The 23,233-nt window shown below is 39.1% G+C and overlaps 1 protein-coding gene and 1 long non-coding RNA gene across 3 annotated transcripts in view; one reads left to right on the top strand and one right to left on the bottom strand.

Annotated features, from left to right (window-relative positions):
* Positions 1-23,233, bottom strand: part of NRG3 (neuregulin 3) — a 181,362-nt gene that overhangs the window by 98,797 nt on the left and 59,332 nt on the right. For both annotated transcript variants that reach the window (XM_053450951.1, XM_053450952.1), the window contains exon 2: positions 12,074-12,203. In XM_053450951.1, the coding sequence (XP_053306926.1) occupies positions 12,074-12,203 (130 nt within the window). The remainder of the gene's footprint in view (positions 1-12,073; positions 12,204-23,233) is intronic.
* Positions 17,746-18,124, top strand: LOC128469114 (uncharacterized). The gene is made up of 2 exons (XR_008345916.1): positions 17,746-18,022; positions 18,066-18,124. It is a non-coding gene; the product is annotated as an uncharacterized LOC128469114 (long non-coding RNA).

Here is a 23,233-nt window from a genome sequence, read left to right as displayed (position 1 = left end):
GCAAAACAGTCCATTAAACTCCCTTGACTTCTCTCTGCAAAATATATTTAAAAACAAAAAAAAAAGAAGGCCGGGACCTTATTTTTTGATGTTTACCTTAAAATGTCAAAGTGAATTTTATTTTTTTTAAAGCAAGAACACCGCAATATTTTGATGCTAATTTTTGGGGACTTTTATTTTTAATTAGAGATATTTTAAATAAATGAATAAATAAAAAATTATCAGTCTATAAATAATAATAATAATAAAAATGAATTATAAAAAATTATGTCATTGAAATTATGTGATGAGAAAGTTTCTCTTCCCCCTTCTCTCTCTCTCCCCCTCTATCTTTCCCCCTTCTCTGTTCTTCCCACCCAGTTCCTCCCACTCCATATAAACCCCTCGCTCCATATCCAGCTCTCCTTTGACATCACAATCTCCATCTTGGCCTGTATCCGCTCCCAATCGGTCTTGGCCACTTTAAGCCCAGCGGGACCGACAATTCCCAAGGTGACGAGCCTATTGTATATGTAACCCTGGTATCTATAGCAGTTATACCTCCAGTTACCATAGATACAGACTTCCAGGCATAGAGTTTACCCTGTAGGACATGACCTTCCTACAGGCGGCTGAAGGTATATGTGTGATGCCTAACAAATATCGATATTGTTCCCCTTCGGTTTAAGCAAGATGTATAAAATTGGTTTAAATCTCCCTCTCGCCCCAAGAAATTTGTGATAATAGCTTTACAGAGGACCTGTGCTGCAGGGGCCACACCTGGGAACTCTCTGGGTTTGCCCCGAGACTCTGGGAGAAGCACCCGGTTCTTCCGGTTGACACACGACCGCTCCAGGTCGCAGGATCCTGACACGCCCACTCCCAGCCCATTTCCGAATTAAATGGGGTGTGTGGCCTGTTTCATCAGCGGGAACGCCCACTGATGTCAGCAGGACCGTGCGTACCCTGAGGTCAGTGGGTGGTCCTGGCCGCATCCCACAAGGGGGGGACTCTGGGTAGCCGGAGCCTAAAAGTCCACAGGTACGCTAGAGGCTCATCCGCAGTCCGCTAAAACTATGCAGGGTCGTGAACAGGAAGTGGGTAACAACTTCCTGCTTGGACTGACAGTAGGATTCCAGTGCAGTCTGCACCGGGGGATTGTGGGAAATGAAGAGAAATGTTCCATGCTTTGGTGAATATCAATAAGTTAGAAATAAAATATAACAAATAACTTAAAAAAAAGATAATAATAATACAAACACAAGTTAGGATTGTAATCAAGATTAACCGACAGACCTCTACCACTTCTACTGGGAGGCTGTTCCATCTATCTACCGCCCACTCAGTAAATGAAATCATCTCTATATCAGCCGAAAAGATATGTAAATGCAGACTGGAAAGATATAACTCTTAATAAAAAAAAATGTAATATTTGCCAGGCTGTAGAGCTTTTCCAATATTTTGAATTAAAATGCGGCATATGATATTGCTGCGCGTGTTCCTGCTTTTATATATGTGTGTGTCCTTTTATAGCTCGTAAATAAGGGTAGCGTTGGTATTTATGATACAAAAAACGTACGACGCGGGCCTCTGTTTATCATATTAACATTGAAATGTAACCTTTCCGTGCGCCGCCGTGCCTTTCTCTTTAACATTTTCTATGGATCTCATGTTTTATTAAAGGGAAACGCTTACATAGTTATATTTTATGTGAAATACATACGTTATCGTATGCAGGGTGTGCGTTTGTATGGAAAATATGGAATTTTCCCTGAAGATCGGCTCCATTTGGCCTGTTTAAAATCCCTCACTGTGTTACTCTCTACCACCTCTGCTGGGAGGCGGTTCCATTTATCTACCACCCCCTCAGTAAAGTCAATCTTCCTTCCGTTTCATCTCAGCCTCGTTGGCTGATCCTAATAAATCTTTAAAAACTGGAGATAAGCCAGGTAATAATACTTCCTTCCCTCTTGACCTTGTGTAGGTAGTTTTATAAATATTTAGTAGCAAAAAAATAGAATTTTACCCAAAAATTGAAGTTTTTTTTTTTCCAGATAAAAAGAGCCATTGGTTATTAAATGTGATTTATTGAGTATACACTGTAGTTTTCCATTATGTTTGCTGAACTGTACGCAGCCCCGGGTTAATTATCCATGGAAGGGATAAATTCCACATCCCCAGAAATGTCATTTTTCGATACAGTTGAATTACAGCCTAATTGGTTCATTTAAGCAAAACCCGAGAAAACAATTTATAAACAATTAAATGTTCTGTTTCCCAGTAAAAAAAAAATTTAGTTAAAAACCATTCCAAGTCAAATGAGCATTCTGGGCGAATTTATGACATCTGGACATCTGGTACCATTAAATTTTTGACATAATTTCAGATGTTGGATCATTTTCCAACCTAGGAAAGAAAATCTCAAGGAATCATTAATTCTTAGGAGACGTCGGACGGATTGGAGTCGATGTTCCTGTTTATTAACACCTAAAGGAAAATGGACGGTCCCTAAACCCATCGGAAACAATGCATTTTTGAGCCCGTACATGTACGTGCTTTGTCATTAAGGGGTTAAATGTGGTTTAAACAGTACAATCATACTAGGAGCTTCATGGCTCCGGGCTACGAAGAGCCCTTCTTCTACAGGGGAAAGGGCAGGGCTAGCCACAAGGGTAATGATTGGCAACCTCTTGTTTAAAAGGGTGTCCTCAGTGGGGATCACAATAAACTCGCATTCCCTCACCTGTAACTCGCAAAATGTAAAGTCTCACGCCACTACAGTCGATGGTGATCGGGTGAATTTCCCCAAAACGTAACTGACCACTCAGCCTCTTAGTGAATAGATTCATTCATTTATTTTCAGATTTCATTCTCCATATCCCAATTACACACAAATGACACAAACAAACAAAAATAAAAAGCACAAGCTATTGGTAGCTTAACTAAATTAATTTATTCCTCCGTAAACCTGCGATAAACAAAACAGCCGGGTAATAAAAGGTAAAAAAAATGTAAAAAATCCAATCTAAAAATGAATTATACTTTTATTCTAAATACCAAAATAAATAAAAATAATTTATTGGCTAATGGATCATCCGCATCGTCATTTATATGCAGAATTATAGATATTTCCTTTTTTTTTTCTTTTCAAAAAAGCGTAAATTACCCAATATTTTTATGTTCTATAATTGCAAGGTTGCGCTGCTATTCCTGTTTACTGAATACAAATGAGGGGAATTTGTTTTAGCCGAGCATTTTAACGGGCACTTATGAATTCTACCCCTCCCCCCCTTCCGGATAAACAAGGTAAATAAGTCATCCGGTTATTGTACGGAATCTCTAGAATCAGGTCGAATTTCAACAACTAAAGTATACATTTTTCAATAAATCCATTATGGCAAATATCAGGCACAAAAAAAACAAATAAATAAAAATTATTTAAAACAATTATAAAATTATTAACAAAAAAAACCCCCAGATATTCTGTATGTACGGATAAAACATCGTAAATTAGGATTGCGAGTGGCATTTATGTTAGCATGCGGATCCCGACGACTCTTTTACAAGGCAGTATCTAACGATTGCCGATCCCGGCAGATCTTAAAGCATGGACCTCCTGCCTATGCTCCTCCTACTCCTACCTATGCCCCACCCATTCCTGTCTATGCCCCTCCCGCCAACCAGTTTTATATTTCTATGTATGGGGTATACGCTTCTGTGTCAATTTGGTCCGGCATTTAAGATTTTAAACACGTTTCAAAATAATTTCTACCCAGACTCTACAAAATATTCCGTACTCCTCACCCCCCCAAAAAAAACTATTTTTTTTTTTTAATTAACAAACGTTCCGTCAACATTTCATTTACGAGTAACGCTGCGTTGTGTTAATTATATCTTCCTTTCAGGTTTCACAATAGAATAAATTATGGGGCGAAAACAAAGAATTAGCCAGGGGCTAAAGAGGACCCTCAATTTAACCCTTTGTATTCTTGTCACATTTCATATTCTTTACTGATTCTTCTCGGCTTTTGGAGCTGTTTACTCGTTTCTGTTTATTTGCCAATTTCCATCTTTTTTTCTTTTGTTTATTTGAATAATTAGAATTTTGGAATGTCTAAATTAGTATTATAATTAAATAATAATAATAATAAAAATCACTCAAAGACGCCGTCCCCATATGTAGAAGCTCATTTGCATACTGGAGACAACCAGGTCAATTAAAATAATTACCTTGTTTGTATACATTAATTGTGCATTTTTGCCATTTTAACATTAGCAAACTTTATGCAAATGAAATATATATAAGGATTTTTTTTTATAATAATGTGGATTTTAGGACCCCCCCCCCTGCGCATCTGACGGAGTTTACCCCAATTTCAAGGTCTCTTAAAGGGTTTAGTTTAAAGGGGATTGGGAGTGGTTATAGGCTGTCAGACGGCTGTGATGTAATACATTTGATGATCTCAGCTTATTATATCCATTTAAAGCAAAAAAAAAGTAAACTACAAAAAAATTGAAAAACTGGTAATTGAAAAAAAAAAGTGTTTATCGAGACCAGGCATTGAAACGAAACTTTTCTAGAAAAGAATAAGAAACCCGTCATAGACACTTAAAAAGATAGAATGCGTTTCCCCTGTAAATATTCGATACTTAAGCTAACACTGCAGCGTGGAGATAACGCTCGTCGTGGTTTTGAGTGCGTTCGACATGATTTCCCTTCATTCCGGGTAGATCGATATCTCACTGATGTATGTGTTTCTTCCGTTACCGCTATGCAATATTTTCCCGGCGTTCAGAAATGTCGTCTGATTTAATGCCCTTCGGCGTCTAAGATGCTGAATTTTACACGATTGTTTCAAAAAACGATATACTGTAGATCAAGAAAAAAATGGGGGGGGGTTGAGCACTTTTTGTTTTTTCTTAGTGAGCAGCTGTTGGCAGTTGGCCAATTATTTTCACTAAAGAAAGGGGCTAATGGCTTAAGGACGCAAAGATAGATTCGCTTGCAATGTAAGCAGTGGCTTTTTACCTAGGCCTAACCAAGGGCAGTGCCACCAGCTGCCCTCTCCACGCCGCCGCCTTACGGCGTAGCGCCATGTTATGATGTCATACTGCGACGCTCCGCCTTTCTAGGTCATGTGGCTCTGGGGGCGGAAATGAACTATGGAGGCTGTAATCTTGGTACAGTGCTCTATAATGTTACTAGGCCAGTTGGGGAGACAAAACACGAATTTCTCTCTTTAACATGGTAGGCATGTAAACCTTAGGAGATCTGTCTGATCTTTCCTTAAGTGGTTAGTTGCATGAAAACAACACAGAAACTTTTAAGAAGCTTTTTCTTCAGTTCAAATGTGTAACATGACAATAATTGGGGTAAACGACTCATGAGGTCACATGCTAAACAACTCGCATATTCACTAAAATGGGACTTAGTTGTCAATGAGATTTTGTAAGTTTCAGGCGAGAGCATGCAAGTTCAATACACTATTTCAATGATCTCACCAGAAGCTCAAAATTAAGAAGAAAAAGAAATCTGAAATAAAAAATAGAGACTGTGGTCCCCAGGGCCCCCTATTTACCAAGGTTGAGAAGAGCTAAGAAACACTCTGACTCCTTATTATATTGCCTTGTGGTGAACAAAAGAATGGCTCAGTCTTAATCACCAAGCAAGACACACTGAAAGTCTATGGAGGAAAGGACTTCATTAGCATTACCATAAAGCATCAGCTCAGTGTGGTGTTTGAGCTGGGAAAGTCTCAGAAAATATCACATGGGTGACAACAATGGCAGCCTCCAGGTTTGCAGATAAGGGGGGGGGGTCATGTGATAAAACCAGGTTTTTGCCAAAACTATGGCAGCCAGTATCCGAGGTATTGGGACATCAAGGCATGGTATAAAGAGTCCTCATAGTTGTCGGAGTAATAGAGAGCATTATCTGCAGCACAGTCTTGGAGACAGATAACATTTAGTAAATAATGGCAACAAAAATAGAACCTGTAGAATCTGGGAGGCTGTTCCACTTATCTACCACCCTCTTGGTAAAAAAACCCCAAACACCAGGTTCTTCACACTTGATGCATTTGGTTCCCTCAGCACTTCATCATGGGCTTATGATAGGACCACAAGTATAATAAAAGTATCCTTTCCAATTATTCCACCGACAATAAAAGATTTGTAGTGACAACGAATGCCCGCCTGCCCACACATTCATGTATATTGTACGGAATTGTACGGAATATTCTATGTAGGGCATGCGTTTTAACCCCTTAAGGATAATGGGCGGTCCCTAAACCCATTAAAATCAATGTCATTAAGGGGTTAATATTTGCTTTTTTTTTAGAGAGTATATGAAATGCGGCAACAAACGCACTCCGATTCCACCACTCGCGGAAAAAAAACCACCGCCCTTTGTTAATACAGCCAACCGCTCTCCAAAAGGCTCAAAGGATAATATTCAGAAAATAAACTATTCAGCCATGTACCTATTATATTCTGTTACTCATCCGTTATCAGCCGGAACGCATGAATCCGCGCAGAATGCTCCGACGCTTACGACAATCCCCTTCCACTTTTATTTCGCTTCTTGTACACGAACACTGCGCATGCAGAATGAATTAGAGAAACGTTATTATATTCGCACGCGCCGCTTTCAGTACCTTCTGGGAACTAGCGGAAGATAAGAATTTTCCATTGAAAAAAAATATATATATATTTAAAAAAAAAAAAAAAAAGTGGATTACTGTTATATATTTTGTTTGTAAAAATGAATAATTTTGAGTTCGGTTTTGATTCTGGGTCTCAACATAAGTAGCACGAGGCATCCGTTTCTCGATGATATTAATGGTTTATACTTATTAATAAAAGGGTATAAATCATTAAAGAAAAACTATCACAATCACAGCTTTCAGAGTGGAGTTCTGTCTTTTTTTACCATATGTTAGTTAAGCCCTGATTCTACTTTTTCTATATTTGAATCCGCACAAAATTCTCCCGATTACAGACATACCCCACAGACATAGTGTTTATGTTCAAGAGGCCACATGCATCCCTCCTTACATAGTACCCTATATTTTTTCTTTTTTTCCCCCTGATCGTGTGATCAGGCATTCAAACCGTAACAGTATACCAGTGCTCTTAGCACGGAACCAACAATGCTGGCTCCTGCTAGTTGAGGAGAAACCGGACTGCGGGTCATTTCTACCCATTTCTTTATTGATGAGATTCTACCACAATGGTCCACATAAAAGCCACATTTTTTAACTAATTAGTTAACTAATTACACTAACTAGTTAACTAATTACACTGCTTTATCTGTGAGGCTGATTTACGAAACTGTTATCCGCAAACAACTCCTCAATCTTCATCCCAAGTAGTCTTGTGACATCTTGACTTGGCTCCTTCAACCGAGGCCTGGTTGATGTGCTTCGAGAAAATAACAGAGGGAATTTTTTATATTAAAATGAAAAGGACTAAAAACTTGATTAATATGTTGACTATAAAAGTAAGAATCAGGATTGTGGATATTTGGAATGAAACCATTTTTTTCTTTAAGATTTTGTAAATTCTTTGTAATCTATCAAAAAATTAGCTTTTTTTTGTTCTTAGATATTGAGACATTTAGATGAATATGACAATTTCTCTTTAAAATCTGAGGAATTCTGTATTTTTTTGTTCTCAGACAATATTGACATAAGTCATCTTTTTGATCTATATTTTATATAATATAAAAATATTTTTTTTGATAATATATATGATATAATTTGGGTTGCCAGAAGACGGAAGGTATACAAATAAGACACAGATTGTTGAGCCAAGGCATGGGACCAACGCAGGCTTCACTGCCGACGAAACAAAGCCATCCACGGGGAAATCGTTTTAGACGTTTCCTATGTGGAATGTGGAAATTTGCGAGGAAAAGCTTCTCTGTTGCATACCGAACTAATCAGAACGCATATTAAGTCTAATACCTGGGAGGATCGAGAAATAAAAAAAATAAAAAAAACATGGATTTTAATTGAAATATACAGCTGTTTCTCTTATCGCTGGTAATGCGGAAAGCGAGACCAGCTCCAGTCAAATGTTAAATCCTGCCACTGAGCTAAGTGGATAATGAACTCAAGGGAAATGTAAAATTTTGGTTAATTTACTTTCACCTCTGTGCACTGAGATCAAACATTTACATAAAAAAATACCTAAAAATTCTTAGAAACGAGATAATTCCCATTCTAGGTGGAACTAAAAATAGAATGCGGGGAGGAGGGGGCGGAGCTTGAAAAGAAGGTGTGGTATCAGGCTCGGAGGAGGGGCCATCAGTTAAATGTATTTTTTATTTACATAAATAATTTAAATAAAAAATCTATCAAGAATAGATAAATTATACGTACACTTGATGTCCGTCCAGCATGACTATATATATTTTAATAAATAATGATAATAATGATTAATGAACTAATTAATACATGTGAGTGAGCTGCTTCCAGGTTGACGTGAGTCGAGTCATTGCCAACCAAACTTTGACTCACCCACCGCCAACAGAAGATCTTGCTCAAGTATCCCATTGGAGGAACGTAAGCTTTGGGAAGATCTACTCACCTTCTACAAGGAGCTTGTCCAGTTATACTAAACCCCCCAGTCTACAAGTAGCAAGATGTTTAAGGGGGATCCTCCCCACTTTTTGAATATCTAACCATCGAGTGTCAGGGGTCTAGTTATCTAGAGCTCTTTGGTAAAAGGGGTTAGAAGTACCATCAGCTCATCAATTTCCTGCCCTGAAGTTCTCTCACTTCTCCTCTCTCTCCATGAGAGCAACAACAATCAGCAAATTAAAAATGGGGGAGGGAAACCTTAATGTGGAGAGCTTATCATGTGCTTCTTGAGAATAGGACTCCAAGATGACTGCTCCCACCATATATATCTATAAGCCTGGGTAGGATAAGCCTAAGACTATCCAGAAAAGTCCTCGAACCAAGGTTGGAGGTCTTCCAGCAGTAAATAAAATAGGCCAACGTGGGTCACAGTTTGTTCCTGTACTTCTGTACTTATAACACCATGAATATTGGGCCACCTATTGTCCGATACTGTTGAAAATAAGATATTTTTTTTTTATTGTAGTACAATTTTTTTATTTTTTTTTTACAGAATTGCAGTGTTACAAAAGATTGATTTGACGACAGGAAGAACAGCTGGAAGGATTTACAGGGGAAGAAGCTGTGTTATAATACAGGATATTTCTAAGTCAAGGGCAATCAGCAAACCTCCTGTTAAGAAAATCATTGGTTTATAAGTAATGCCAAAACAAATTACCTAAATTACATAAGGGAAATTACAAATATCATCCGCTTGACGTTCTTTATATTTACCACGAAAAAAAAAGAATTAAAAAAGCACAGAGTTTGTTGAAAACATCAGTGTTCTTGCTTTGGCTGAATTAGAACCTTAAGCAAAAGTTGGTAATGCCATTCCGCCCAGCCATCCTGGGTTTCTCGAAGCTTCCCCATTGTCCTGCTTCCCTTTGATCTCCACTGGGTGGCCCAGGGAGATAAGACTGCAATGAAGGTCTGTGCTGTTGCAGCTCGAAGAGTTGCAAGGTGGCTATCTGGGTAAAGGTGGGTGGCCATGCTTCATGCCCCGCCCAATTCCAGGCACCCCCGCCCCTTGCCAACTCATGCCACACTACCAACACAAGTGTGCCCATTTGGACACCTGAAATGTTGGGGGTATGGGATACGGGTGGATGGGTTGGTGAAAGGGAGACAAGTCGAGCTGGCCCATCCTTGGACATCTAGGTACCTGGTGACCCAATGACATTTCTGGTTTGGGCACACCTCCAACTCTCCCTCCTGCCCACACTGAAGTGAGGCTGGACCAGACCCACAGTAGTATCAACTGGGAACATTCTATGATTTACTGTTATATGTAGACACACACACAAATAAGCATCATTATTACCATAGACGGCCATAAAACTTGTGTCCATTAGGCCCATTTTTGGTCTACAAGGAACAGTTTGCTCCTCAATATATACAAATGATCTAAAATTGAATCACAGTTTAATCATCGTCAGTGTTACCGCTCAAAGATTTGGGCAGACATGTCTAGAAATAATTCTTTAATCACGTGAAAACCTTCCCTGTTCATATTTCGTCCTGTAGTCATGTGACAGGAGAAGCAAGTATTGATAGGCTAAAAGTTGCCATATAAAAATAAAAAAATCAGTTTATGGTTAGCATTCTAGAATGCTCTTTCACTATAAAGCCCTATGCCTCATTAGACTTATCCTAACGGCTGATCTAATCCCGCAATAATGCGGTTTTCAGAGAAGAACAATGTTGCTAATTTCCAATATATACTCATAACGAAACCAACAGGTTCTATTACAGGTTTCTACACAAGTAATTACACCTAACTTAGATCATTATTGTTGTTGTTTTCCCCCCCTCAAGCTTAATAAAATAAGCATCGGACCCTTTTTTCATTCATTTACTGTTCGCCTCACAGCCCCCCTCTAGTGGCTGGAGGTGTTTATTGCAGCAACAAGACTAAATTTACTAGCGGTTGGCATTAAATTGCATCATTGGCCTGCAAAAATAAATAAATAAATAAAGAGATAGAGTGGAGTATTTTTTTTTCACAAAGGCAAACAAAATGCAATTGGGTTTTGCTGTTGAATTTGCTGCTTAATGGCATTTTATCAGTCTGCTGCACAGTAATTCATACAATACTGTTAAACGGCGGCGTTGATAGATACGTGAGAATGGAGTCAATGAAGCATTGCGTCTGATAAACTTGTACTGCCAGCCAAAGGAGCATATCTTAACTCACCACTGATGGTTTAATATTACTCATCAATGCAACTTAAAAGTTAACTGTCAGAGATGCTTCACGGAATGTAAAATTAGACGCTTCAACTTGCTGGCATTATAGCTCTGTCGGAGACTTTGCTACAGGGAAGGTCATCAGAACAAGCCGAGAAACAAAGAGGGTCACAGCTTAAAACAGGGGGCATTTAAACCTGGCTTTCAACTATTTCTTAAATAAAAAGGCCCCAGGTCACCCAGTTTTGGTCGCCACTCAGCATAGATGAGGCGTAAGCCACCGGTTCCCAAGAGTATTAGGGCCTGATGAAGGCTGAGGGGCTGATGTCCTTCAACCGCAAACCCCTGCTAGGTTGTCCGTAATACTCAACCTGGTTAACCCTGCTAATTAGCACTAGTACGCCATAGTAGGTTTAGCCACGCATGTATGCGATACCATGACCTACATGTCAACATACGTATTACAAACGTGTCTTCCAAATATCTTGCTCTGTAGTACAATCTGGTTATGTTTTTTGGCCATACATGGTAGATAAGTGACCTGTAAGTCGTTATTGTCTTTGCCAGCTTTCTGATGGACAAAAAGACACTTTTGTCTTAGGGTTATGTTTCAGGAACCCTTAGTGTTGGTGCTAGGGAACCTTGTCACTACCAGAAGGCACAGTAGTCACCAAAAAAGCTCAGGCTCCCCATGTGCCCTATCGTGCTAGCTTGGTTCCTGACACACTCGGGGCTTATTTATCCATCTGGGGCCTTTCTATACCGGGGCTGCCCCTACCTTATCTTGCTGGATCATTGTTCTTTGGCATTGATGTGTGTGGGTTACTCAAATGTTGTCCTGCAGTGATTAATGTCTGGTCCTCGACCATTGGCTTCAGACTAAGTTCCAGTCTAGCTCACTCAGTATCCAACCTGGCTCTCAAATTTGATGGTCTCCCTGGTGCCTATGGTACCAGATTGCTATATGCTCTGCTTCTCTGGCCTCCGTTACTGCAATCCGGCCATTCCAACATAGAACCGTCCATATATCAACATGTCAAGGACTCCTACAGTCTGCTGACTGAGGAGACATAGGAAGACATAGTGCTCATTTTATGATATCCTCATGGGAGTTGACGTTCACCAAACACTTAAATGAAGGAAACACAACATTATTATCTGATGTCCTCTTATCATTTAGGTTGCATACCAAAGTATTTACTGAATCCAAACATCAATGAACAAAGGTATATTGCCACCGGCACGTCGAAATTCTACCATACCGTAGACCAGTGACTTACCGGCAGTGTTTGTGGGATGCCGTCAGCGTTTCGATCACAAAACATTCACCGTTGTTCAAGCAGTAGGCGAGATCCTTGTCCTTACACGGTTTAAAGTGCTCAGATCTTTCTGTGAGATAAGTCGTAGTGTCTACAAAAAAAAAAGAAAAATACGAAAATGATTCAATTATTATTAAAAATATTGTTTAGATTCAACGATGCATTATTGGCCAACCATCGAGAATGTCTTCTCCAAGAGGGGACAACTTGGCTTCTGGATAATTTGTAATAAGATCACCAATTCTACTATGCGTTCATACAAATCTTCTATAACCAGGAGGGTCCTCGATGAAACAAACAAACAAAAAAAACGATTAGCAAAACCTCTGAAATCTAATTAAGATTCGTTCATTCATTTGCCTGCTTTAGCTAATTCATCTCTTTTGCCCTCTCTCTCACACATCTTTACTGGAAGGGTTGCCAGTTAATTAGAAGATGATACTTTTTGGGGGGAGGTCAGGCCGGCCTAAACAGGCTGGGATTGGCATCTTGGCACCGTTCCCTGAGAATGCGGTTAAGGTTCAAAGTGGGCACAGTCCAATAAATCTAACAGGCGCTGCTTATTAAATATTAGCTAATGCAAACGCCCCAGGAGAGAAAAAAAAGGCTATATTTAACCATTGCAGTACCGGAGATATCTATACTGAAAAGAACTATATGGCGCAAAGGAACTCAGATCACTCTAAAACGAAACTTTTAATAATATCTTTATAAATTTCAACCAAAACATTGTCTTATAATAGAGAGGTGCAGAGGTAAAAATCTCAGGGGCTCTGATCTGTTGTCAATTTTTTTATGTTTCTCTACAAAAAAACAAAGAAAAGGAAAAAAATCCAGGGGGACATCTTCTTTCCATAATACTGGGTACTGGAGCTAAACATACACTTTATGGGGAGGGGAACAAATGTTATCAAACTAACATAATTACAATTAACCATTTCAGTGTAAGGAAGGCTGTGCATCATATAGACAAGCAAATATTATTTTATAATTTAGGGTAGCCCTATTGCAGGCACTGTGTATACCACACACACGCTCCCCTCTCTCCTGTCAGTATCTTCTCAGCAGCAGCATTGTCTCGCACACTGACTCACTTTCCCTCCCACTATTGCTCTCCCACTCCCATCTGTCCTGTCAGCATCATCTCTGCAGCTGCACAGAGAGATCAGAGGAGACTAGACCGCGGCTGGAGAAGGTGAACAAACAGGTGGGGACGCAGATGCAAGACAAAGGAAAGGGCAAATACACAGGCAGGGCAAGGCGGGCAGGGAAGGCTGTGAGAAATGGGGAAAGAGAGAGGGCTAGGGGGATAAGGACAGGGGGCACAGGGAGACGTAGGGGGAGAGTGCAGGGGGCACATACAGGACTGGGAGGGGCGGGCAGAAAGCACAGACAGAGACTTATTTTTAAAAGTATTGTTTTCCAGAGAAATGCCCTGATAGTTTTATCTGTACCGAAAGGGCAGGAAATTAAGTTCTTTGTCCGAAAAAAAAACCCAAAACCAACAATTATTCCGAAACGACTTTTGGCCTCATGCACAACTCTAGTATCAACCCTTCCTCTGGTCACCATATCACAACATAAACATTCACTGACGAGGAAAAAAAAAAATAAGGAGTTTCCAATTCGATTGCTTCAAATCTCTAAAAAAATATCATAAAGAAACCTATATTAGAATTCTTTCCCCCATCTCTGGCAAATTGTCGCACAATATGACATTAACAGCAGAAAACAACTCGGTTAATTAAGAATCTTCTCCGCTTCCTCCATCCAACAAAAAGCCGCAGCTATAAGTCACAGATAAGAAGGTAAACACGGCATTCTTCACTTTTTTTTTTCGCATTCACTGCGGACCAATTATTGAGTTTCTGCTTTTTCCAATTAGTACAGTGCGGCTATTTTTATTATTTATATGCGAGATGCAAAGGTACCCGGCAAATAAACACTTAGTTGTCGCGTATTACTAATAGTGGTCTTGGTATCAGAGCCTTGTTAACGAAAAGAGATCAGGGGTGAGACTATATGATCCTAAAATACTTGATGGTCCCTGGAAGACCTTCTGGAGGTTTGGAGTCTTTGGGTTTAAACGCTACTTTTGGTATTTATTAGAAACAACGAAAGAACCAGAAGCTTGAAATTGGTGACCCATCTTCTTCTTTCTAAATTCTTATTAAGTCTCCATTTAAATGAATGCCCACCATATGTTGTGGTCACCAGGAAGCTGAATGTTTGATAGAGAAGATCCCGATTCCATAGATGAGTCTGACATTGGGAGTCTATCAGCTTTCGTTCTGGCTTTGCTCAACATGGCTGACCCACGGGACTGGTTCAGGAATGACCAGCTTGCTTATCTCATCTCCGGAATTATAATTCGCGGTATGTAGCTTGTGATGTTTCCTGAAACAAGTCAACCATGTCTTCCACCGCTTGATGTGAAATTTGTTCATTAGGGTGACCTAGAACTCCCCTGGTCTGCAAATGGCGGACTAAGCGTTGGGCTTTCTGATCACCCCCTACCCTACCAACTTTTCAGAAATAATACATGGAAAGCTAGCAAAACTGCCTAAATTCCCATGCACACTCTAACTTGGGACTTGGGCTAGCCTCTAACCTTAAGAGGAGCAACGGGGTCATTTCTACAAACCCGTGAGGCATCTAGGGGTAGATCTTGTTCCCACCAGACTTACCAAGATATTTCTTGCCTTATCCGCCCTTCGTTGGAAGGAATGTGGAGGCAAGAATACAGTGCTCCATATTTCATGGTTTCGCCCAAAGCTAAGAGGCTTTTGAAGAGATGTCGCCTCCTTGTGGTACCCAATCTTGAATTTGTGCTCCAAGGACACCAGCGCAGGTCAACAGGTCATTCAATGGAAACAGGAACCTAGAATCCGCTGGCAGACCCATCCGGCCCCCGTCTAGTCTGCCTGTTTTACCTGCTTTAAAGACTCAACCCTCAATCAGTCCTTGGTCTCATCTCATACTCGGGAGTCATATGTTTAAATGTCCCTCACTGTATGAGCCTCTACTTCTTCTCATGGGAGGTTGTTCACAGGGCATTATATGCGATTGTATGGTTTGATATGTATATCGCATATATATACTGTACCTAAAACCCATAAAAAACCTACAAAATTCCAGCAATTTAAAAAAAAAATTATAATACACGGAATGATTATTCCTTGTAATGCTCCAGTAAGTAATTTGCCCTTTATAGTAGCGGGGGGAAAAAAAGAGCATGTAATAGCTGCCCGCTTTCTGCATAAACTACCCTTTAAACGTTGAAATCACGCAAAGGAAATTAGCCGAAACCCAATTTGCCCTGCTTTTATTTCAGCTAACAGCGTGCGTTCCTTTAGAACAAATGGTCGACGTAGGATTGCGACATCGACGAAGAACCTGTTGTCATTTTTTTTTTTTTTTGGCATAAATGAGTATTTTATCGAATTTACAGAATTCTAAAGCAGAGCAGCAGATGGAAAAAGACGTACGGAAGGCAACAGGAGACAGGTACGGATATAACCGCTTTGACATCAGCGTATAACTATATGGCGCACAACATTTCCGCTCTAGCCGTATAATTATGGTTTGCACCTGCTCCTAACCTGGTTTAATCTCCCATACATCTGCCCCGATATTACTAAGAATGGTAAAATTATTAACAGTCCGTATTAGGTTTTTTCCCCAATATTTTTTCATGAAAATATTACAATGTGGCTCTTTGGGTACCGTGGGCACTCATCCAAGCCACTACCTGTTTCCTGCACCAATGATATAAGGGTAGCCGACCAGAAAGGGAAATCCAGCTGCATGCTGGGATACATTCAGCGGCATACCCTAGGCCTAGGTCGACTAAACTTAGGGTAGCAGGTCCAGGAGGCGTCAGCCCCTTTGCCACATAACCAGGAAACACCTTGAATCACACTACCAGTAGCACCACTGCTCAAAGTGCCGGTTAAAAGACCTCACCAGCTAGCCCATTAACATTATGGAGAGCTGTGTCGAGTCAGCATAGTCCTCTACAATTTCCTTCTGTCTGGCGCTACGTGTATGACATCATATCCCGGTACTTAGAAGTAAAGATGGTGTCGCAGATGGAGTGGTTGGTTGGTCAGGCCTAGAGCAGTGCCAAAGCTAAATACACTACTGGATACATGGAAGTTTGAGCATAAAAGGTTATTCTAAAGGAATAGTTGAAAAGGTGGTATATCGTCATAGCAACCAATGGAATGGTTCTAATTACTCTAAACAATCTGCTTTCCAAACTTTTTACCACTGGGCCATCTTATTCCTAACCCCCATGGTCTTGTACACATCTTTAAAGTGTTAACACACAAAATGTTAACAGGAATTGTAAACATTTTTTGAGATCAACATCAACTTTGTTTACGAGGCGACAGATCACGTTGACGGGAAAGAATATTAAAAAGGTCTTCCTAGCCCCCATGGTCTCCAGGAAAAATGTAATTGTACACCTCTTTAAAGTGTTAACACAAAAAATGTTAACAGGAATTGTAAACGTTTTTTGAGATTAACATCAACTTTGTTTACGAGGCGACAGATCACGTTGACGGGAAAGAATATTAATATGGTCTTCCTAACCCCCATGGTCTCCAGGAAAAATTTAATTGTACACATCTTTAAAGTGTTAACACAAAAAATGTTAACATGAATTGTAAACGTTTTTTGAGATTAACATCAACTTTGTTTACGAGGCAACAGATCACGTTAACAGGAAAGAATATTAAAAAGGTAATATTATTAAGTATTTCCCCTATCCTCCATGGTCCCGATGACAGTGATAGACTCATAAATGTTGGCTCTGGAATACTCGTAGCTTGTTATTCTCTCGGTGACGACAGTCGTTAACAATAGGAATATTGGGTGTAAGAGTGGAGGAGCGTGGGTGGAAATGAATCAGGACTCTGTGATAACCACGTTCTCTCCTTATTGTTGTCATCGTTGGTGCCAGAATCCATTATAAGTAGAATTCTACTACGTTCTGTGAATGAAAGAAAAACAGCCACTGATGTAGCATCGCAGGGTTGTCCCTGTAAAGACACTGGTGTTAGCGTGACTGATGTACTGCAATAACTGCAATTAGTATCTCCGCTTATTACAACCAGGATGACTAGCATTAGATTACCACCAAAGTCAACAAGTGTTAATTGTTATTTTACTTTACAGAACAGGGAACAGTCTCCCGGCAGAGGTGGTACAGGGTAATACAGTGAGGGGAGTTAAACATGCATGGGATAGACATACGGCTCCTGAATCTAAGACGGGCCCAACGACTGATTAAGGTTTGAGTCTTTACAGCAGGAAAAATGGGCCTAATGGGGCCGAGAGAAGAGAGAGATGTGTGTGCCAAATATCACATTCTCTCCTGTTTCCTAGTGAAAAAATAGGCATTATTTGAAGAAAAAAAACTCTTGTTGCTATGGTGACTGCCCCATTCTCTGCACCTTATACATACCTCCCACCCATGCGTTAACCGCAACCCCGTAACTGCCTGTAAGCGTTTATTATTTTTTTATTAACTATTTTTTATATGTTTCTAAAATTCCGCAATATTTTTTTTTTATCAAGTAAAACCGTTGCGCTTCATAAAATGTTGAAGCTCCCTCGTATTTTTTTTTTTTTCATAAAAAGAGTGCTTTTTGTCATAATATGTAAATGGTAGATATAGCACGAGGATTATTCATGTCAAAATAGAAGATGACAGCAAGTTATTTTGTGAATTGTGCTATATTAGAGCGTTATATGCAATTATACGCGTCAATCATCTGCAAACACCAAGCTATATGATAACAGTGCCATAAAATTGTGCTCCAGGCGTGAACATATGCTTGAAGACATCATACTTTCCAAGTGTCCTTGTTTGTTTTCTTCCAGTCCCTCTCCCAAATCCCCGTGCCTCTCTTTCCCCCGTAGCCTTTCCTTTCTCCCCCTTCAGATGCCTCTCTTTCCTCCCCTGTTCCCCAGATCCCCTCTACATCACTTTATTCCAATCAATGAACTATTTGGTCTTCAATCAAATAAAAAAAAGATGTTTTCCCCCTAATGAGTCTCCAATTAATTTGTACCAGCGTCAAATAGTGACGGCTAATTATACATTCTATTGTAAAATTCTTAATTAAAAAATGCCATAATTTTTTTTGCTGATTTTTTTTATTTATTCTTTTTACAAGTGCTCAGCAATTTTTGTCCCAAAGAACAAATAAATATAAAAAAGGACAAAAAAAAAAGACAAAAAAAGTATTTCCTGTATTTTGACGATCGAGGCGAAGAAATAAAATGTTTTTTTTTATTATTATCATTATTATTATGAAGCCTCCAAAAAATGTCCAGCTGGAAAAAATGAACCAAAAGCAGATGTTTATTTTGAAGGACCAAGCTTCACGTGGGTTAATGACCGCAGTTAGAAGGCATTGTGATAGCGAGCTGTGAATTCATTTTACTGCCCGTAATTTAGAATGTTTTGAAGATTCATACTGAGATTCGACCAAAAATGTCCCACTTAGATTTTTTTTATTTATTTATTATTTTTTTTTTATTTCAGATTTACTGCAAAGAAACATAAAATGTAAAGATTAAATTCTCATGAAAAATACATTCGGGTTTTCCGTTAAGACTCGCTAGTGCATCTTTTTGATGATATCAATTTTGTCAAAAAATATGTATATTTTGCCACTTTTTCAGAAACCAACTGGGGGAATCTAATTTTTTTATATATATATTTAAATATAATTAAATTTTTTAATTTTTTTTTTGTTTTTTATTAAAGCTGTCCAACAATAAACCGTATTTTTAAGGTGGGTATATTCTGGAAATATACTGAGAATCTTTGGATCTCTTCTGAAGTATGGCAGCTGATTGATGGACATCTGAGGTGGGTCTGCCCACCCAACCATACCTTGTTTCTGCCACTCCTAACAACTCCTGCCTTACTATCTCTCCACCAATTTAGCGGAGAATCTCCAAACACTTGAAGATACAGGTCTTGGTAGATCCCAAGATATCATATGAAAGAACTTTGATATGAGTTCCTCATAAAGAACCAGAGGAGTAAATATCTCCACTAACCCAACCTGTAATGGTGGCACATGAGCATATCTGGGAACTTCTCCGGTTCTCCGGGTCAAGACCCGAATCCTCCGGATTTTTCCTTTAAATGGGGGTGTTTCCCGCTGATGTCAGTGGGAAGTCCTGGCCGTGTCCGGAGCCCAGAAGTTCCCAGGTATGCACATGAGGTGTTATATTTGCTCTATGTTGGGGATGATGGAAGGCTTTCCTGCATAATGGCGGCCATAATTTCACCCTCCCCCCAATTAGAAGAACTTGGCTAAATCGTGCATAGGAGCCTGGCTTGAACAACTTTTCTGGGTAGGAAGTGTAACATTTGACTCATTATATGCCAATCCATACAAAAGTATTTGCTGCAGTGTTCTTGGAATAAACGTCTCCTTGAGGTAGAGTCTACAATTATCTCCCTGGTGTTCCTCAATGGATCTTTATTTAGAGACATTTGTTCTGGTATTGAAAGCCGCGGGTGTAGTAATATAGTAATCAGCTGAAGGCGGTGAGAACGCCCTTTTCCTTCTGACTTAAATTGTGGAGGGAAAAAAAAAAGCTTCATTGTTGAATCAGGAAGATCACGAGGTATGCTATATCTTCTGTAGGTTCATAAATGAGATGAGAAGGGGGCGGGTCTTTCAAAGACAAAATGGCTCCCTCTAGGCAGGCACAGATGTTTCAAGGAATAAATTCATTGCTTATGTTGATGCATTAAATCTGTAAAAGTCCAATCACTTATATTTTTTTTTATTTTTTTATTGATTTTTTTAAATTTTGTGTTGATTTTTTTAATTTTTTTTTTAATTTTTTTTTATTTTACGTAGGGTTTTATCAGTTTATGACACAACAAAAAAAAAGCCACTTGTAAACAGAAATAATTTATCTAGTGTTTATTAGTCAGGAGAATGCCATGTTTAATTATCCCCTCTGTATTTTTCTTCTGGGTCTTGTTGAACAGCATAGGGTTATTAAATAGCCGTGCTGCCTGTTGATTTTATTGGTTGTATGAACCGAACGAACATTACCTGAATAATGATAACACTTATTGGAATCGCGAATCCCCATTTTGAAATGTTCTGCCTGCAAATATCTCCCACAGAGATATGTGACTAACCTCACAATGACTATATGGTAATGAGACGGATTATTGTAAGCCTCGTGGGTTACCAATCAATTAACATGATAACAAGCTACACGGAATGAAGTGATTCAAATGTATTTTTAGCATCACTGCAAGGAAATATTCCAACACGTACAGGCTGGCTTCTGAAAGACGCCTTCGATGTTGATGTACGTTGTAACAATCCTCAATCCTGGTCTACCTACCTAGGGATTCTTCTATGCAAATATTTGGTTTTGTATGGTCGTATTATATTGTTAAAATTTATTTATTTCAGATAATATTCTGTACTATATGTTTTCCAAGCATCCCATTGCATACCATGGCACAAAACGTTGGTCGGTTAAGTACTCCGAGCATTTATAACAGGCCTGGACTTGCCATCTGGCACACTGGGCAAAATGCCTTGTTTGTCGGCGGCCAATAAGGTCAAATATGTACTGCTGGAATGGCATATCTGGTCCTGCAGGTGTTGTATGGAATTATTTACTGAATAGAAAAAAAAAATATTTCTTGATAAAATGATGGTTGTCCATGACAACGCCATGTAAAATTACTTGGAACACAAAAAAAATAAAAATATATCACTTTACAAACTGTGACATGGTGTCATGGTGGACAAAATAATATGAAACTCACTGTGGTATATTAAGTATCTAAGTAATTGCACCGAAATAATCTAATAATGAAACACAATAGACCTGTCAACATCATATATTTGAACCAGGTTAGATGAATTTAATAAGGCCGCGTATGCTCAATATAATATTATAGGGGAGCTGTCACATCCGAGATAAAACCATAATTGAATCAGGCACTGGAAATCATCGCTCGCTTGTGTTATTATTATCTTTATTAACTGTTCTGTTGTTTCATACAAGTTTTCCCCCATTCCCCACGAGCCCTGACTGCAGATTGCAGTAGAATTCTACTGTGTGTCCAGACAGGAAGTTGTCAGCAACATTTTTACTGCACTGTTTTAGCGCAAACGAGATTGTTTACAGATGTGCAAGTCCTCTGTAAAATACCCTTATAAAACATGCAAATATTCCTCCATTTCCTATGAGCCCTCACTGCAGATTGCAGTAGAATTCTACTGTGTGTCCAAACAGGAAGTTGTCAGCAACGTCGTGGATTTTCACTGTACTCTTTTAGCGGAGGGCACACGAGCTTCTAGAGCTATAGATTGTTCCCAGCTGTACAAGTCCTCTGTAAAATACCATTATGAAATATCTTAGAATGATACAGCAATTTAAACTACGTGATGGGTCAGGAAGATGGCGGCCATCCTCCACATACAGCACAAATAACAAAAAATGATTATAATGCAAGTGACCGGTGAATTTTATTGCACAATCACATTTTTAGTCCATGCTATGTGAGCATAAAAACGTAGGGCCAGATTGGAGATGATTATTCGGCCCTGGCACTTTAAGGCCAGTGGCCACCCGAAGGCCTAAGTAGAGCTGGTGGATAGATATGCAAGGCCACAGCCTACATTGTATTCACGCTATCAGGCCCTGGCCTTAAAGTGCCAGGGCCGACCCGTCATCACCAGTCTGGCCCTGGTGAAATATGATCAAAATATCCATACGCACTTTCATCCTGGTCGTCTTTATTACCACTTGCAAGATGCTTTCAAATGAAGCCAAGAAAAGAGAGTTCATTGAGTTGGAATATTTCTATTTAAACATAAAAAATATATAAGATGTCCATTTATATCGAATTATTTCCACTCGGTATTATAATTGTGAGCAAAGTGGAATTTAAAGCGATTTTTCTTCCATGTGCTCCGATGCGAAATTAGAAGCAAAATTACGTTTTTTCGTGCAAAAGTAATTGTATGGAATAATAGTTTTTTTTGAAGCTTAAACAAAGCTTATGACATTTCACACAATTTTTCTGCAAAGAAAAATGACGCCACGTGGTTAGGAAAGCTGTAAATTGATGTTAAACTTCTCTTTTCTTCCCATTAACGTTTCCTTTTCTTTTTTTTCTTTTTTTTGTTGGTGTGGCAGGAGTGGATATGTTAGTTTTTTTAATTAAAAAGAACAGTCAATTCAAGGTTTTCAGTTCTCACTTTGCAACCCTCAAAAACACTCCAAATGTGTTGGTAATAAAGTCTATTCTTAACACCGTCCAAAGAATATTTACTGAGATAATCTAATCTCTCAAACTGATGTGATTTCTCCACTTTACAGCTCTCTACACTAAATAAACCAGTGTAAAATATTAACAAATACAATAAAAATAAAAAATATAATCCAAATTAAAAAATACAATAAATGTAAAAAACAAAAAAAAATAAGGGCTTGAAATGTTTCAGATTTACTGCATCAACAGTCATCTTAATTTCCTTTTCCCAAAATCTCAATTATTATTGCTGCTCATTAAATTATCTCTCCTCTGTAGTTCATTTGCTGATTGTTGTTGATTGGCTGAGGCAGCTTTTGTAAGGTTGGGGTAGAAGAAGTGGGATAACCTTAGAATAGGAAATTCTGGAATTCCTACCCTTTATCCCAGATCCTAGCTTCCTTAAATGTTCTTATGGCTTTTATACCAAGACTTTTCATGGCTGACCGGCTTGTCCTTCTTATATACGAAATGGTTTTGCCTACATAAGTGTGTGGTTACGCATTTTTTAATCTTAAAGTCAGGCTTGGAGGATAAACTCCAAACTTTACCTGATGCACTTAGATTGAGGTATACACATAACCACCAACATTTCATGTGTCCAAATCAGGGCTCCTAAATTGGGTGGGATTGGCAAAAGGTTGGGGGGCATGTGTGAGGAAGATGATGGAGCCATAAAGATGGTCAGCCAGCCATCTTACCTGAAGGGGGTCACCAGGTGACCACAATGGAGGTCTTTGCTACAACAGCACAGACTTCTATTTATTTTACAGCTCCCTGGGCTGGTCAGTGGA

The sequence above is a fragment of the Spea bombifrons genome, chromosome 11 (genome assembly GCF_027358695.1).
Source record: "Spea bombifrons isolate aSpeBom1 chromosome 11, aSpeBom1.2.pri, whole genome shotgun sequence".
NCBI lineage: Eukaryota > Metazoa > Chordata > Amphibia > Anura > Pelobatidae > Spea > Spea bombifrons.
The sequence above is the reverse complement of the archived record's forward strand: the minus strand, read 5'-3'. Positions and strand labels throughout refer to the sequence as shown.